Source organism: Mirounga leonina, unplaced genomic scaffold, assembly GCF_011800145.1.
Source record: "Mirounga leonina isolate KUSES-001 unplaced genomic scaffold, KU_Mleo_1.0 Mir_176, whole genome shotgun sequence".
Taxonomy (NCBI): Eukaryota; Metazoa; Chordata; class Mammalia; order Carnivora; family Phocidae; genus Mirounga; species Mirounga leonina.
In genome coordinates this window covers 38,527,046-38,546,231 of record NW_023270454.1, presented here as the reverse complement: position 1 = coordinate 38,546,231, position 19,186 = coordinate 38,527,046, and the positions used below count along the sequence as shown (strand labels likewise).

General features: G+C 37.3%; 1 protein-coding gene across 1 annotated transcript in view; it reads right to left on the bottom strand.

Annotated features, from left to right (window-relative positions):
* TTC29 (tetratricopeptide repeat domain 29) overlaps positions 1–19,186 on the bottom strand; it is a 156,160-nt gene that overhangs the window by 12,702 nt on the left and 124,272 nt on the right. The window contains exon 8 of the mRNA XM_035023256.1: positions 5,405–5,528. Coding sequence (XP_034879147.1) covers positions 5,405–5,528 — 124 coding nt within the window. The remainder of the gene's footprint in view (positions 1–5,404; positions 5,529–19,186) is intronic.

Here is a 19,186-nt window from a genome sequence, read left to right as displayed (position 1 = left end):
TGCCAAAATTTTCTTGTAATTGAGTTCCAGTTTTAAAGCATTTTGGTCTGAGAATGTGCAGGGAATAATCTCAATCTTTTGGTACTGGTTGAGACCTGATTTGTGACCCAGTATGTGGTCTATTCTGGAGGAAGTTTCGTGTGCACTCGAGAAGAATGAGTATTCTGTTGTTTTAGGGTGGAATGTTCTGTATATATCTATGAGGTCCATCTGGTCCAGTGTGTCATTCAAAGCTCTTGTTTCTTTGTTGTTTTTATGTTTAGATGATCTGTCTATTGCTGAGAGTGGAGTATTAAAGTCTCCTACAATTAACATATTATTATCAATATGACTCTTTATTTTGGTTAACAGTTGGCTTATGTAGTTGGTTCCTCCCATGTTGGGGGCATAGATATTTACAATTGTTAGATCTTCTTGTTGGATAGACCCTTTGAGAATGATATAGTGTCCTTCTGTGTCTCCACAGTCTTTAGCTTAAAATCTAATTTGTCTGATATAATAATTGCTACCCCAGCTTTCTTTTGAGGTCTGTTGGCATGGAAGATAGATCTCCATCCCTTTACTTTCAGTCTGGATGTATCTTTAGGTTCAAAATGAGTCTCTTGTAGACAGCATATGGATGGGTTCTGTCTTTTTATCCAATCTTGAACCCTGTGCCGTTTTATGGGAGCACTCGGCCGTTCATGTTGAGAGTGATTATTGAAAGATATGAATTTATTGTCATCAGGTTGCCTGTGAAGTCCTTGTTTCTATAGATTGTCTCCATAAATCTCTGTTCTATATCACTCTTGGGGTCTTTCTTCTTTTATAGAACCCCCCTTAATATTTCTTGCAGGGTGGGCTTAGTGGTCACATATTCTTTCAGTTTCTGCCAGTCTTTGAAGCTCTGCATCTCTCCACCCATTCTCAATGACAGCCTTGCCAGATAAAGTATTCTTGGCTGCATGTTCTTCTCAGTACCCTAAATATGTCTTGCCAGGCCTTTCTGGCTTGCCAGGTCTCTCTGGATAGGTTTGATCTTATTCTGATGTTCCTCCCTCTGTATGTAAGGAATCTCTTCCCCCTTACTGCCCTTAAGATAGTTTCCTTGGTTATAAGATTTGCAAGTTTTACTCTTGTATGCCAGGGCATTGGTCTGTTTTCCTTGATCTTGGGAGGGGTCCTCTCTGCCTCTAGGACACGAATGTTTGTTTCATTCCCCAGATTAGGGAAATTCTCAGCTAGGATTTGCTCAAATATATCTTCTAGTCCTCTCTCTCCCTCCACCCACTCAGGGATCCCAATAATTTTGACATCGGAACGTTTCATGGCATCACTTATTTCTCTAATTCTGTTTTCATGGATTTTAAGCTGTTTCTCCCAGGCCTCCTTTTTTTCCTTCTTTTCTATCAGTTTGTCTTCTAGATCACTGATTCGTTCTTCTTCATTTACCCTAGCTGTTAGAGTATCTAGATTAGATTGGATCTTATTGATAGCATTTTTAAGTTCTGCCAGTTCAGCTTTTATTTCTGCCCTTAGAGACTCTATGTTGTCATTAATCGATTCTCCATTCTAGCTGTCGTCTTCATAACTGTTACCCTGAAGTCCATTTCTGACGTCTTGGTTATATCTATATCCATTTGTAAATCTGTGGCAGAAGTCACAGTCTCTGAGTCTTTTCTATTTTTGGGGATCCTCCTCCTAGTCATTCTGTTGAGGGGTGGTTGAGGGAATGTACAGAGTCCAAGTTACTGACCACAACCCAAGCAAGATACACCTGTTTTACAGGGACCTTAGGGTTGTTGGCTTCTTGTTCTCCCAGCCTGTCTCCTGGGGGTGGGCCCTGCTGTGCTGTTACTAAGGCAAACCTGTTTGGGCAGAGTGGCCCTGACCCCTTTGGGAGGGGATGGGCTCATCAAAAATCGGTTTGGGGGGGCTTTTGTTCTCTGGTAGCTTTCCCTGGCGGCTTTCCACGTCTCTTCCAAGAGTCAGAGCAGAAGAGACCATTTCCAACCCTCTGTCTCAGAACAGAGAGATTTCTGTCTGTTCTTCAGTGAGCTCTCCAAGCCACACTATCTCTGTTTCTGTCTGTGCTGCTAAAAACTGCAGCGTCCTGGGTTTTGTGCCCCTCAGCAGCACTCCCAGTCCTTGCTTCCAGGTCTAGCGATGTCTCTGCCCTTTGTGCTTCTAAAACTGCCAGCTGCCCCCAGTTCGCATGCATGGCCCCACTGCTTCAGGTTTCAGTCCAGGGGGCTGCCCTAAAATCTTTTCCCTGCCGCTACTGGTCTGCGAGTCTGTGCCCTGTCCCCAGAGCGAGAGGCTTTCACAAACCGGCGGTGCAGGATCCCCATGGCTCCCTCCCCCTTCCATTTATCTTCCAATATCTGCCCGTTGAATCATGGCTCCTTGCTTCATACCTCAAAACCAACCACCTGTGATATTCTGTTTGTAGAGATCCAGATATATCTTACATCTCAGGCTGATTTCGTAGGTGTTCAGAGTCGTCTGGTAGATATCCAGTTCAATTCAGGAGACCAGTTGGAATAGGGTCCCCTATTCCTCCACCATCTTTTCCATGCAGTAGATTTTAAATGAGTCTCTATGACATTGAATGTATAGGTTGGTAAAGGAAATGCTTATAATTCCACTGATTCAGTGTCTTCATTTCTAAATAGGGGTAGCTTAATAATTCTTTCCATAGAGGCATCTCTTTCTGAAATTGGTGCAGCCTCCTCACGTCCAGCTGAGCAGTGAACCCAGAGATGATGGGCTGAGACTGCGGGAGCCCTTGGGGTCCCCAGACCACCCCCCAAATGCTGTTATATGCTTTCAATTCACACTCTTGGTCATGATTTAACAATTCAGTCAGCCTGAGAAGTAAGCAGTAGATTTTTTTTACTTGAGGAAGTGTCCACAAAGAATCACAGTAATGCACAAAAATTGAATAGAACATTAATAATTTTAGTAATAACCCAAGTTTTGTTTTGAAGTCTGTGATGTCATAAAATTGTTACAGTATTGTATACTTAAGGGGCATCTGGGTGGCTCAGTCGGTTAAGCATCCAACTCTTGATTTCAGATCAGGTCATGATCTCAGCTCGTGAAATCGAGCCCTCATCAGGCTCTGCACTGAACATGGAGCCTGCTTGAGATTCTCTCTCTCCCTCTCCTTTGCCCCTCCCCCTGTCATGCTCTCTCTCTCTCTAAAAAAAAAAAAAACTATTAAAAAATACTACACTATTTATCAGTAACCTTTTATTACATTAAAATATAAGGAATCACTAAGATATATGAATCAACTTGTGTATTTGAAGGCATATATATTTATAGATAGCATGAATACCTGGAATCCTCCAAATTTTATATTAGAATTGGGACAAAATGGTAAAAAAATAACTTTTGGTAATTGACATAGCTTTTGGATAGTATTCATGTCTCTAGCTTTAGACTCTTCTTTAAGAATTAATAACCAGAGAATACAATACAGACTGATGAGATACAACTCTTGGCAAAAAAGCTCAAAAAACGCAAATATAAAAATTACCCCTTAGAAGGGTTTATTGTTTTATTTTCCTTATGCTTTCTGTAATTAGGAGGATATAGGCTGACACTATATGTTTGTATTATACTAACACACTAAGTTCTAGGTATCGTTTGGTGGGAGGGTAAAGCAATTTGTGTTTTTGGCACTTCTGTTTTGAAGAACAATCCCTTTAAAAAGCATGTATAACTAGGAATACCGATTCTGCTACTCAGAATAAGCTCCCATTAGACTGCCCGCCTCACAAGGACATGAGCTTTGTCTATTTTTCAGCATGTTATCCCAAAAAGGAAACAAAAGTACAAACAAGATCCAGGAGAGAGGAGTCACCAGAGTAGAGTCACACCATAGAGATGAGGCAGCAGAAGGGGCACATGGTGAGAGAGAGAGACCTGGGGTGACAGGTGGGAGAGGCACAAAGAAAGAGGGGGGAAAAAGTTGGGGAGATCAGAGGGAAAGGACCATCAAGGGTGAGAGCAGACCAGAAAAACAGGGGCAGGAAAGAAGAGCAAGACATGTAGGGGAGGAGAAGAGAAGGAGGAGAGTGACAGTCAAGAGAAAAAGGGGATTTAATGATAGTGGATAATAGGAGAGAGGAAGCAAATGAGCCAGGGTGGGTGACAGAGAGGGGTGTAAAAAGAAATCAGATACCCTGTTTGAAAGCATGTTTCCCATAGCAGGAATAAAAGATGGTAGTTTCATTCATTCGGATTAGTTTCAAACTCTATTTCCTTAAAAAAAAAAAAGCCTAAATAATTCTGAAATCATCGGTCAATTATATGGCAAACAAAAGACTGTAGTGGTTTAGAGTGTGTTTAAATACCACTGCCACCTAGAAACGTGGAGGTCTGGGGTAAGTTTCTTAAACCCTCTGAGCCTAGGGAAAAGGGGGATTGTATGATACCTCATAAAGGTGTACAGAATAATAATGGCTTATAGAGCTGGCACTTGCTTCCCCTGCCAAATGCTATTGTAACTGCTTTACATTCATTAACTCAATCCTCACTACCACCTTATGTGGGGAGAAAATTGAGGCACCTAGAAGATAAGTAACTTGTCGTAGGCCACAGATCTTATAAGTGAAAAAAGTAGGCTTTTCACCAAACGCTTTGGTATTAGAATTAGTGCCTTTAATCACTACGTATACAACCTCTCAAAAAAGACTAAGACAAGGTGTAGAAACATAGTTTAAGAATGGAACTGTCCTCAAAAGTGATAGATCCTATTCATTATCCTAACAGCAATTATAGCTAGAGAAAAAAAGCCTCTTTTATACTGTTTCTTAAAGAAAAATCTGGGTAATGAAAGCTGAACTCAGGAGAAATAAATCAAAAGATCAATGCGTTATGACCAATTCATTTCACTAGTAATGGCCTCTTGAATAACATCCTTTTATTTTAGACTTTCTCTTCTTTCTCTTTTCTTTCACATAACCAGTCTGATGCTAGAATTCTGTATTTCCTTCAGAATTGCTCTTGGGATTGTCCTTTCTTCTCCTGAAGGACCTAACAGGGATATCACAGCTGAATTAATGAAATGAGAATTTGGAGCAAGGGAGATGAATGTTAATGTCAGCAGCTAAGAGCAGCCATTATAATGATATTCTTTGAGTTGAAATGTTTTAATTGCTCTTCAAATCCAAAACCACTTAGAATCTTCACTGGCTGTGAAGATATGAACCAGTTTTAGCAGCTCGTGGTGACTGTGCCCAAGATGGCACTCAGGTCCTGGAAGAAGAGGAAGTAAATGCCCAGTGCATTAACCAAACCCTGTGGTCCTGGGGTCGTTCTGCATAACATATTATGGGAAGGTGAGAGTCAAATGGGAATAGAATTTTAAAACTCTGAAAATTTCTTCCTACAAGAAAGAAACACATATACTCACTTTTTCATTGTAGATATCCCCAAGCATTGTACTTGCTCTCACAACATCTAGTCTTTGAAAATTGTTTCTTGCAATTTTCACAACCTTTTTCAAGTATTTAATTGCTTCTGTCATCTCTCCTTGGCTGGAATAAATAAAATAGGAAACTATTGGAGTATCATCTCATTTAATGTCACAGTAAAGAGAAGAGATTTTGTGTCTTTGCTTTAGAAAGTGCAAAATGGTCCAGGATAATGAAATGTGAAATGCAAATTTAAAAAATATGTGGCTTGTCTTTGTTGGAGTATACAGTGAGTTAAAACTTAAACCTTTAAACCCTCATTGTCACTGGTGGGATTGTAAAATGGTGCACCTGCTTTGGAAAACAACTTGGCAGATCCTCAAAAATTTTGATATAGTTACCATATGACTGAACAATTCCACTCCTATATATATGCCCAAGAGAAATAAAACTATTATGTCCACACAAAAACTTGTACACAAATGTTCATAGCAGCATTATTTATAGTAGCCAAGAAGAGGAAACAATCCCAATGTCTATCAATTGAATGAATGAGCAAAATGTGGCCTCTCCATACAATGGAATATTATTCTGCCATAAGAAAGAATGAAGTTTAGTGATACATACCACAACAGGGATAAACCTTGAAAATAAGTTAAATGAAAGAAGCCAGCCACAAAAAAACATATATCGTATGACTCCATTTACATAAAATGTCCAGAATAGGCAAATACATAGAAACAGAAAGTAGGCTAGTGGTTACCAAAGGCTGGTGAGAAGGGGAATGGAGAGCGGTTGCTAAGAAATATGGGGTTTCTTTTTGGAGTGACAAAAATGACCCAACTTAAATTGTGGTGATGGTTGTACAACTCTGTGAATATAACTAAAAACTACTGAACTGTAGACTTTAAAATGGTGAATATATGGTATATGAATTATATCTCAATGAAGGTGTCATTTTTTAAAAAATAAAACCTCTGAAAAGGTGGAAATTTTCTACATTACTTTGCAAATGAAGCCAGTCCTTTTGGGGAGGCAGAACCTGCAGGAGGTATTAGAACAAATAAGATGAAAATGGAGTATTTCAGAATTCTCCCAACCAGGACTCCAAAGAATGAGAGAGAGATACAGCCCCCAGATGGAAAGGCCTGGCTTCTGGAAGGCATGGCACAACCATTGGCAAACCCCAAGAATTTATATAAGGAAGAAATAAGATTTCATTGTGATATGCCACTGAGATTCTAGAGATTGTTACAGCAACTCAAATTACCAAAACTAGCTAAAACAATTTTGGCTATTTTTTTTTTTCTCATAAAGAATTGAGGGCACATCATTTTAAAGATTTCAATGAATTATATTCAGAAACTTCTATTATTTGAATTCTGCTCTCATTTTATAAATCTGAGTCCCAAATACTCATCAGTTTTTCATGATCTGAATGCCACTTCAAGTATATACAAATCTTAGTTTTATATGAATGAGCAAGAGCTAAACAGAAAGAGGGGGGAGGAGTGGAAAGACTCTAAAAATCTCCCTAAAGGAGATAATTATTTGACATTTGAAAGCCAGTCTAAGGAGACAAGCTCTTTTAGGAGCCAGCTGTAGTGATGTCCTGTGTGAAGAATGCTTAGGGGCCCACTGAGAGAGGCACACTCTCATAAAAGTGAACGAGATTAAGAACCAAGATAAAAATATTTGCTCAACCGAAGAGACAGTAATTTTCCAAAAGAGCTATATTCAAGGTATAATATACTATGACTGATTTTGTAGAGGTCGCTGAAGCCAAAGTCCAGCTCAAGGGAAATTTGGCTGCTGATTCAGGGACTTGCCATAAACAATTAAAATGCTATGAACAAAGCAAGAAGTGATTTCAAAATAATGGCTCCAAATAAAGTGTGCTGAAAAAATTCAGTTTTATCCGTTGACTCTCTGGATTTTTAATTTTTTCCCCAACTCCTAACGGAATGGTGAATCTAAGATTATATGAAATTCTATTGTTAAATCATATCAGAACCACTGAAAATTTGTATTAATGTGACAAAATCCAGAATTTAGAGATTTTAAAATAACAGAAAACTTATAATGGTAGTCTTGAATTAACTATAGTAAAGGAAAAACTATTATTTCTGAATGTCTCTGAATCCCTAGAATTTCCCTTTGCTTTCATAGGCCAGCAGTTCCCAGTGAACACCTATGCCATGACTCAATAATTCACAGGATGAAATTCTGAAATGCAGAGGTTGTTTTGCAATTGAGCTGCTCCGTGCATGGGTATTTCTCAATTTATACTGCAAGGATTTACTCATAGGAGCTCCGGAGGGTATGGTAATGAATGTAGCATATACAGAAGCTTTGCTTCAAATTTTTAAATTACTGAAATTACTGGGTGCCTGGGTGGCTCAGGTGGTTAAGCCTCTGCCTTCCACTCGGGTCATGATCCCAGTGTCCTGGGATAGAGCCGCAAGTTGGGCTCTCTGCTTAGCTGGGAGTCTGCTTCTTTCTCTCACCCTCCCTCTCCCTCTCTGTGCTCTCTCTCTCAAATGAATAAATACAATCTTTAAAAAATTATTGCAATTACAGAAAAATTTAGCAATATTAGTACCATATTTCATTGATTCTAAAACACATTTTCCCAGGTTTTTAACATTTCTGAAATGAGGATGTCTTACAACAGGTGGGCATCTTACGATCTTTGTCAGATGGGGAGCAGTCAGGTAGGTCAAAGTTGTTGCTGCAGAAATGGATTAGGTTTATAATCCCGGACATGACCCAACAATTGCAAAACCTTGATATTTCTGTTAAAAACTATTTAAAGATAATTTCAAAAAGGGATAGGAGTACTGGTTGTTTTCTAAAAACCTTCATGAAATCTTCTGAAAGTTAAGAAAATACCAGCTTCAAAATGGGCAAATTGAGTGTCCATGACTTGGAAAAAAATCCTGGAGATGATACTGGAGCACTATTTTAAGAAAGGCTATAGTACCAAAGTTCTTGACGGCATAAAAAATAATATGTTTGGGAAAAAAAATAGTGATAATTCTGATTTAAAAGTGATTCAGAAGAGATGGACTTGGAATGCAAATATGTCTGAGTAGTATAATCAATTTGTATTTTTTTACATGAATGCTTAGGAGTAATAAAAATGTCTGTGTGTAATTGAGCCTAAAATAGCTCTTTTGTTAAGTATAAAATCAAAATTCTAAGCAATAAGAGTTATTATGTTACAGTTTAGTTAGAATATGATTTTTGGTAGTATGTAAGGTGCATCGTCCAATAGAAACAATCTTAGATTCAGTGAAATCTAAAAATAAAGTTACTCCTTCAGTATAATGGGTAGTTCTTTGGCTAGTAAATTTTTGATTAAAACTTTCTAGGAAGTTTAAAATTCACATTGAATTTATGTATACATGATACATAATTAGAACATAATCAGAGTCAAAAACTCTAAAACTGGTCTAATTACTTAATAGTTCTAATAAATCTCTACATGTATCTATTCATTTTATTTAATTTTATGCAAAAACAAATGTACCTAATTTTTTGTGCTTGTGTTTATGTCATATGTGCATAATCATAAAGCAATCATATATTCAACAGCATTCTGTTTATATAGTGGGCATCAAAATATCAACATTTCTAACCTTACAAATTCACTTGCGAAATGGCATTCATTTCCCTGGCTGCAGTTTAAATGGCAAAATTTAATATCAATCTAAAATCTCTGAGCAAATAGAACTCAACACATAATAATTTTTTCCATGAATCTCTACAATAGGTGATTGATGAACTATATTATTACCACATGCAAGAAACAGTTAAGAGGTAATATTTTATTTTCAGTGGCAAGAATTTTTTTATTTTTATTTAAATTCAATTAGCCAACATATAGCACATCATTAGTTTCAGATGTAGAGTTCAATAATTCATCAGTTGTGTATAACACCCAGGGGTTATCACCTCACATGCCCTCCTTAATGCCCATCACCCAATTACCCCATCCCCCACCCACCTCCCCTCTAGCAACCCTGTTTGTTTCCTATAGTTAAGAGTCTCTCATGGTTTTTCTCCCTCTCTGATGACTTCTCATCTATGATTGTCTGTGCTGTTTCTTATATTCTGCATATGAGTGAAACCATATGATAATTGTCTTTCTCTGATTGACTTATTTTGCTCAGCATAATACCCTCCAGTTCTATCCATGTTGATGTAAAGGGTAAGAACGCATCCTTTCTGATGGCTGAGTAATATTCCATTGTATATATATGCCACACCTTCTTTATCCATTCATCTGTCAATGGACATCTCGGCTTTTTCCACAGTTTGGCTATTGTGGACATTGCTGCTATAAACATTGGGATGCAGGTGCCCCTTTGAATCAGTACATTTGTATCTTTGGGGTAAATACCCAGTAGTGCAACTGCTGGGTCGTAGGGTAGCTCTATTTTTAACTTCTTCAGGAACCTCCATACTGTTTTCCAGAGTGGCTATACCAGTTTCCCACCAGCAGTGTAAGAGGGTTCCACTTTCTCAGTGGCAGGAGTTTGAAAATTTTTTTTTTTTTTTTAACATCAGAAATGGTCAGTATAGGGGTGCCTGGGTGGCTCAGATGGTTAAGCGTCTGCCTTCGGCTCAGGTCATGATCCCGGCGTCCTGGGATCGAGCCCCGCATCGGGCTTCCTGCTCAGCGGGGAGCCTGCTTCTCCCTCTCCCTCTGCCTCTCTCCCTGCTCATGCTCTCTCCCTCTCTCTCTCTCTCTATCTCTGTCTCAAATGAATTAAAAAAAAAAATCTTTAAAAAAAAAAAGAAATGGTCAGTATATGGAATAAGTAAGTTCATGCAAAAACATTTTAATAAGTTTAGAATATTCATAAAATAGACCCACGAATGGGTTGAGTGTGTCAGAGTCACTAGCGGGCAAATTAAAAATTATTTGGCTGTTTTACAAAATTAACTAGAGTGGGAAATTATGTGTATAACCAAGCCGAAGAGTTATCTAAGATTAGAACTTATTGAACTTGGAAAAAAATGTCAACCTGCCTTGTTATTTCTATTCTTAGTTATTCTTGGGTATAATTGTCATACAATATTATATTAGTTTCGGGTTTACAACGTGATGATTCAACACTTGTCTACATTGTGAGATGATTACCACAATAAGTCTAGTCACCATCTGTCTCCATAAAAATGTTACAAAATTTTTTTTGCTTTTGATGAGCACTTTCAAGATCTACTCTCCCTCAGCAACCTTCAAGTACGCTCAACACCACTGATTGGAGTTGCTCTGCTGCACACCACATCTCCATGACCTATTCACTTCACACCTGGAAATCTGTCCCTCCCAACCCTGTTCATCCCTTACGCTCAACCCCTAAATCCCCTTCTCCCTGGCAACCGCCAAACTGCTCACATACATGAGTTTCATTTTGCTTTGTTTTGTTTGTTTGTTCAGTTTGTTTTTTAGATTCTGCATATAAGTGGCAGCTTAAGTATTTATCTTTGTCTGCCGGACTTATTTCACTTAGCTTAATACTGTTAAAGTTCACCATGTTGCCCCAAATGGCAAGGTTTTATTCTTTTTTATGGCTGAGTAGAATTCCATTGTGTATATATACTATATCTTACTCATTCATCCATTGATGATACTTAGGTTATTTCCATATCTTGGCTACTGTAAATAATGCTGCAGTGAACACAGGGGTGCATTTACTTTTTCAAGTTAGTGTTTTCATTTCCTTCAAATAATTATCTAGAAGTGGAATTGCTGGATCACATAGTTCTACTTTCAATTTTTTGAGGAACCTCCATACTGTTTTCCATAGTGGCTGTACCAATTTATATTCCCACTAACAGCGCATGAGAGTTCCCCTCTACATGCCCTTGGCAACATTTGTTTTTTATCTTTTTGATAATAGCCATTCAAACAGGTGAGAGGTGATACCTCATTAAGGTTTTGATTTGCATTTCTCTGATGATTAGTGATATTGAGCATGGCCTCTTGGCCATGTATATGTCTTCTTTGGAAAAATGACTGTTCAGATCTTCTGCCCATTTTTTAATTAGATTGTTTGGAGGTTTTTTTGCTATTGAGTTATGTGAGTTCTTTATTTATTTTGGATATTAACTCCTTATCAGATATATGACTTGCAAATATTCTAGTTCAGTAGGTTGCCTTTACATTTTGTTGATAATTTCTTTTGGTGTACAGAAGAAGCTTTTTAGTTTGATGTAGTCCCACTTATTTATTTTTGCTTTTATGCCTTTCTTTTTGGAGTTAGACCCCCCCGCCAAATCACCAAGACATACAACAAAGAGCTTACTGCCTACCTCCTCAGTTTTAGGATTTCAGGTTTTACATTTGTCTTTAATCCATTTGGTGTTAATTTTTTGTGTATGGTGTAAAAAAGTAGTAACTTTTGCATGTGGCTGTCCAGTTCACCTAATACCATCTATAAATAAACTGTCCTTTTCCCATTGTATATTCTTGGCTCTTTTTTGTAAATTAATTGACCATATATATGTGTGGGTTTATTTCTGGACTCTCTGTTCTGTTCTATTGATCTATGTGTCTGTTTCTATGCCAGTACTGTACTGTTTCTGATTGTTTGCTTTTGCTTTTTTTGTTTTGTTTTGTTTCGTTTCAAAGATTTTATTTATTTATTTGACAGAGAGAGCACAAGTAGGCAGAGTGGTAGACAGATGGGGAGGGAGAAGCAGGCTCTGCTGAGCAGAGAGCACAATGTGGGGCTAGATCCCAGGACCGTGGGATCATGACCTGATCTGAAGGCTGAGGCTTAACCGATTGAGCCACCCAGGCACTCTGATTATTATAGATTTATAATACAGTTTGAAATTAGGGAGCATATGACTCCAGCTTTGTTTTTCTTTCTCAAGATTGCTTTGACTATTCAAGATCTTTTGTGGTTCCATATACATTTTACGATTTGTCTATTTCTGGGGAAAATGACACTAGGATTTTGACAGGGATTGCACTAAATATGTAGATTGCATTGGGAAGTATGGACATTTTAACGATATTAATTCTTCCAATCCATGAACACAGAGTATCTTTCCATTTATTTGTGTTTACTTCAATTTATTTCATCAATGTTTTATATTTTTCAGTGTACAGCTCTTTCTACCTCCTTGGTTAAATTTGTTCCTAGATATTTTATTCTTTTTGATGCCATTATAGATGGAATTGTTTTCTTTTTTCTTTTAAAAAGATCTATTTATTTATTGAGTGAGCAAGTGGGGGGAGGGGCAGAAGGAGAGAATCTTTCAAGCAGATGCCCCGTTGAGCGCAGAGCCTGATGCAGCGCTCAATCCCATGGATCCATGAGATCATGACCTGAGCCGAAACTAAGGGTCAGATGCTTAACTGACTGAGCCACCCAGGTGCCCTGGGATTGTTTTTTTAATTACTCTTTCTGATAGATTGTTGTTAGTGTATAGGAATGCAACAAATTTTCATATGTTAATTTTGTGCTCTGAAACTTTACTGAATTCATTTATTAGTTTTAACAGTTTTTTGGTGGAGTCTTTAGGATTTTCTATATATAAAGTCATGTTGTCCACAAATAGTGACAGTTTTACCTCTTTTTTCCATTTTGGATACCTTCATTTCTTTTCCTTGCCCAATTGCTGTGGCTAGGACTTCCAATACTATGTTAAATAAAAGCGGTGAGAATGGGCATTCTTGTCTTATTCCTGATCTTAGAGGAAAAGTTTTCAGCTTTTCACTATTGAGAGTTTTTATCATAAATGGATGTTGAATTTTGTCAAATGCTTTTTTCTGCATCTATTGAGATGATTGTATTATTTTATCCTACATTTGTCAATGTGGTGTATCATGTTGATTTTTCTTTAATTGACCCACTGGTTGTTCAGTAGCATGTTGTTAATCTCTATATTTTTGTGAATTTTCTGTTTTTTTTTTTTTTTCTTGTGATTCATTTCTGGTTTCATACCATTGTAGTCAGAAAAGATGTTTTATTTGATTTCAATCTTCTTAAATTTATTGAGACTTGTTTTGTGCTGTAACATATGATCTGTTGTGAAGAATATTCCCTGTGCTCTTGAGAAGAATGTGTATTCTGTTGCTTTTTATGGAATGTTCTGTATATATCTATTATGTGCAACTGGTCTAATGTGTCATTTAAGGATGATGTTTCCTTATTGATTTTCTGTCTAATGATCTATTTATTGATGTAAGTGGGGTAATAAAATCCCCTATTTTGTTGTAGTGCTGTCAATTTCTCCCTTTAGATCTGTTAATATTTGCTTTAGATATTTAGGTGCTCCTATATTAGATGCATAAATATTTAAAAATGTCATATCCTCTTGTTGGATTGATCCCTTTATCATTATGTAATTCCCTTCTTTGTTTTTATTACAGTCTTTGTTTTTTTTTTGTTTTGTTTTTTTAAAGATTTTATTTATTTATTTGAGAGAGAGAGAATGAGAGACAGAGAGCATGAGAGGGAGGAGGGTCAGAGGGAGAAGCAGACTCCCTGCCGAGCAGGGAGCCCGATGCGGGACTCGATCCAGGGACTCCGGGATCATGACCTGAGCCGAAGGCAGTCGCTTAACCAACTGAGCCACCCAGGTGCCCCTACAGTCTTTGTTTTAAAGCTTATTTTGTCTAATGTCAGTTTAGCTACCCCAGCTTTCTTTTGGTTTACCAATTGTATGAAACATCCTTTTTATCCCTTCACTTTCAGTCTGTGTGTATCCTTACATCTAAAGTGAGTCTCTTATAGGCAGCATATAGATGGGTCTTTATTTTTTTATTATTCATTTAGCCACATTGTGTCTTTTGACTGGAGAATTTAATCCATTTACATCTATGTAATTATTGACAGGTATGTGCTTATTGCCATTTTTTAAACTGTTTTCTGGCTGCTTTGTAGTTCCTCTATATTCCTGTCTTCTTCTTTTGCTTTCTTCCCTTGTGGTTTGATGACTTTCTTTAGTGTTATGCTTAGATTCCTTTCTTATTATCTTTTGTGTATCTACTATAAGTTTTTACTTTGTGGTTACCATGAAGGGCACATATAACAGCTTATATATATAACAGTTTATTTTAAGTTGATAGCAACTTAAGTTTGAATACATTCTAAAACTCTACATTTTTACTGCCTCCCACTCCACCTCTTATGTTTTTGATGTCACATTTTACATTTTTTTATTTTTTGTATTCCTTAACTAATTATTGTAGTTATTTTCACTAGTTTTGTCTTTTAACCTTCATATGAGTTTTATCAGTGACTAACCCATTATCTTTACTATGTATTTACCTTTACCAATGAGATTTATACTTTAATATGTTTGCTTGTTACTAATTAATGCTTTTTTTTTTTTTTTAGCTTAAAGTAGTTCCTTTAACATTTCTTTTAAATCCAGTTTGTGATGATAAACTTCTCTAGCTTTCGCATGTCTGGAAAACTTTTTATCTCTCTTTCAATTCCAAACGATAACCTTGCCGAGTGGAGTATTTTTGGCTGCAACTTTTTTCCTTTCAGCACTTTGAATATATTATTTGCCTCCCTTCTCACTTGCAAAGATTCTGTTGAAAAATCTGCTGATAGTCTTTGGGGTTTCCCTTGTATGTAACAACTTGCTTTTCTCTTGCTCCTTTTAAAATTCTCTCTTTATCTTTAACTTTTGATATTTTAATTGTAATGTATCTTGGTGAGGATCTTTCTGGGTTCATTTTAGTTGAATTTATTTGGGATTCCTGGATATGGATGTCTATTTTTCTCCCATGTTAGGTAAGCTTTCAGCAATTTATTTCTTCAAATGAGTTTTCTCCCCCTTTCTCTCTCTCTGGTCTCTTCTGGGACCCTTAAATTATAAATATTATTCTGTTTGTTGTTGTCTCCAAGGTCTTCTAAGCTATCTTCCCTTTTTAAAATTCTTCTTTCTTTTTGCTGCTCTATTTAGGTGAGTTCCACTGCCCTGTCTTCTAGATCACTGATCCTTTCTTCTGCTTCACCTAGTTTGATGTTGAACCACTCTAGTGTATTTTTCACTTCAGTTATTGTATTCTTCAGCTCTGTGAGTACTGTTTACTTCTGTGCTTTCTTATATTTTCTATCTCTTTGGTGAAGTTCTCACTGTGTTCATCCATTCTTCTCCCAAATCGTTGAGTATCTTAATTATATTACTTTTGACTCTTTATCAGGTAAATTACTTATCTCTATTTCATTAAATTTTTGACTGTGGTTTTATCTTGCTTTTTCATTTGGATCATAATCCTCTGTTTCCTCCCCCCCCTTTTTTTGATTCTCTATGTTTGTTTCTATGTATTAGGTGATACACTACCTCTTCCAGTCTTGAAGGAGTGGACTTGTATAAGAGGTGAATCTTGTTGTTCAACATTGCTCTAACTCTTGGCTGTCTCTTGAACCTTTGTGATTACCTGAGCATCATGATTTATTCTTGATAGGTGCAAGGGGTTGAAGTGTGCCAAGACCTGTCAGCTTTCCAAAGGGAGGGATCTCAGTCAGCACCTACTTTCAGGCTGATTGGAAGCCAGATGCTCAGGCAGCAGCTTTAAAGTATTCAACTATATATAGTCCTGTGGGGCTATAATTGTAAACCCTGCAGACCTTCAGAACAGGTGACCTGAAGGTGTCCCTTGTGTGACAGTTGCAAAATTTGAGGCTTCCAATGAGTGTATAAGCTCCTTTCTGTGAGGTACCAGTGCACTGTAGCAAGGCCTAAAGAATTCAGAAAGATGGCCCCACATGGCCTATATTCCCTGAGAGCACCTTTGCAGCCTTCTAGGTTTGTGGCAAACTTGAAGTTTGCCCTTCAGACTCAAGTCCCAGGATGAGTAAATAGGCCTCTTTCACGGAAAGATTGGGAGTGTGTTTCAGTCTTCATTCTCTGTAGTACTCTGGGGATGGTAACCTGCCAGGAACTGTCTCTCTGTTACAGTCCCATGGGTTCCAGGAATGCAAGCCCCTCTGGCTATCAGAGCCAGGTGACTGAGGAGCATCTCCTATGTAGACTTCATGTGTCCAACAGTTTTAGCAAGGCAGCAGGAGAGCACAGAGCTGGGGCGCACTTGCTTGAGCTATCAAGGTAGAGAGAGTGCAGAAATGGCACCCACCTGTGCCTCAGCCTGGAGAGAGTCCTATAGGCCTCTGCCCCTCTGGCATATGCTTTAAGGTTAGCAAACTTCACATATAGTCTATGTACTTTTCAAATTGTTACTTTTGTGCTGGTCCCTGGGGTAAGTCACTCTGCATACAAGCTCTTTAAGAGAAGTACTCTAGTTCCCTATAGCCCTTTGGGTTTCCTGGATGTCAGCCTTATTGGTTTTCAAAGCCAGACATTTTTGGGGCTTGTCTCTCCATTGCAGGTTGGGGTGGCTGATGTGGGGCATGAATCCCTCATTCCTCAGGGAGAAGTTACAGATTTGTGAAATTACTCCCAATTATGGATTGCTATGTTGCAGGTGGGCTTTTGATAAGAATGCATCTCAGCCTCTCCCACTCATCTAGATGTGGCTCTTTTACTGTTTATTGTAAAGGAACTGTTCAGCTAGTTTTCAGATCTTTTTCAGAAAGAACTATTCTGTATGTAGCTATAGATTCAGTGTGTCTATGGGAGGTGAGTTCAGGATCTTCCAATGCCACCATCTTGGATGCCCTCTCTTAAGCTGCCTTTAAATACTGACTAAAATTAAATATTTTGTCTACATGCTATTTTTCTATGATCTGTATGGAAATAAACACAGCAACTCTGAGGAACGACTGCATGATTATCCCATAGTCTTTGATTTATACTAAAAATTTAATAAAACTAGTCTTCAAATGTCAAAAAAAGAGGGGTGAGTTGTATGGTATATGACTTATATCTCAATAAAGCTGTTTTTTTAAAAAAAACCTTTAAAAAGTTTATAAAAGGTGAATAGTAGTTTGTTCTTGCAAGTGTCCCTTAGCTGTGAAATCTTAGGTCTCACTAAAGTCATCTATACAAGTTGTTATAAACGTACTGGCAAAATGCTTAGAATGACATACAGTTATTACCAGAGTGCTTAGCATATACCAAGCTTCATATATTTTTTAAATAAAGGAATGGCTGGAAATTTGAGAAGGGAAATGCTTATGCATACTCATAAAAATTAAGCTCCCAGGTAAATTGTGAGTGTATCAGTCATTGGATGTTTGGAGTCCATGACTGTCAACTCTTGTCTCCTGGATATTTTGGTAACATCAAGAACATCTTTTTATTTCAGTAACTTCTTTGAGAGACTATCAAATGCCTCACAATGTGCTAGTTGCTGGGGAATATGGTTCCTGACCTTAAAGCCTTTCAGTGTCAACTTGGGGAGATAATTTCTTCTAAGTGATGTCATCTAATGATGAGGCTAATGGCAATTTTGGAATTCCTCTTTAGGAAACTCCTGCATAGTAGAGTGGTGTAAAGCATTCATAAGTAATTTAATGAATTTTGTTTCAAAAATCAGGTTACCCATAGGGATTATTTACTACATTTTCTAAATGTGACTCTAAATTCTTTTGACTGTTTCCAGAGACCAAACCCACCTCTCAAACAATGATGTGCTATTTTGAATATATGTGTGTGTGTGAGTGTGTGTACACACACATACATTTTGATATACATATCAAAAGCATATGCCACAAGCTCAGAAATCATTTCAAAAGAGTTTAATTTTAAACAGGTAGTGTCAGGATTAGAGGTATCAACTTGCATAACCTCCCAAGATTTGACGAGGATAATGTTCATTTTCATAGATAAACTATGATATGTTTGCAAAAATAGGTTAAATTGCTTTACAGATTTATTTATTTTATTTGAGAGAGTGAGTGAGCAAGCACATGTGGGGTGGGGGAGGGGGTAGAGGGAGAAGGAGATAAGTAGACTCCTTGCTGAATGCAGAGCCCCAGGTGGGGCTCAATCCCAGGACCCTGAGATCATGACCTGAGCCGAAATCAAGAGACAGAGGCATAACAGACTGAGCCACCCAGGTGCCCTGCCAAGTGTTACTTTTTGAAAATCTTCCATTATGCAATGAATGAAATGCCATAATGTGAACATACACTCTGCAAGACAGACGGCACGTTAAGTCCTGGTGTCTGGCTTTTAGGGGGCAGGGTCAAAGAACTAACACTTTTTGTTTACTTGAGTGCCAGGTACTATCAGATGCATTCTTTTTTCCTTTTTTATTTGTAAAAGAACGCTCTGTGTATCAGAAGTAGAATGGAATTTCACATCCCTGAAGTTGTGAATATTGCTGTTTGTGATTCTGTTCTCATTTTTTTCATAACAAAATCATGAATAATTTTCTTCCACATTTAGGCATAGCTCAATTCTCCAGAAAAATTATGAATTGTTTGAGGAATATTTCAAATGCAGACATGGAGTAAAGTACCATGAGAGATGCACTTACAAATTTAAATATTTGTTTTGTGGGACAACTAAAATGGTATTGAGAGAGCTAGAGAGTATAAAATTATTAATAAATAAAATAGTCCACTATTTAGAATTTTGAGTAAACTTGTGGATTTCTAGGACTAAAAATGTTTTATCAAATTGATGTGAACTCTCCAAGCTCTTTCTTGGACTGTAATATTCAAGAAAAAAAGTTGATGATATAAGAAAAAAAAAAGTAGAGACTTCTTTGAATATCACTTTAAAACCTCAGGGAAAAATTATTATTGTTGTTTAGCTAAAATGGACTCACTGAAGGTTATTTATTTCATGTTCCTTAAAGCTGATGTATTTTTGATGAAGTACATTTTAGATTA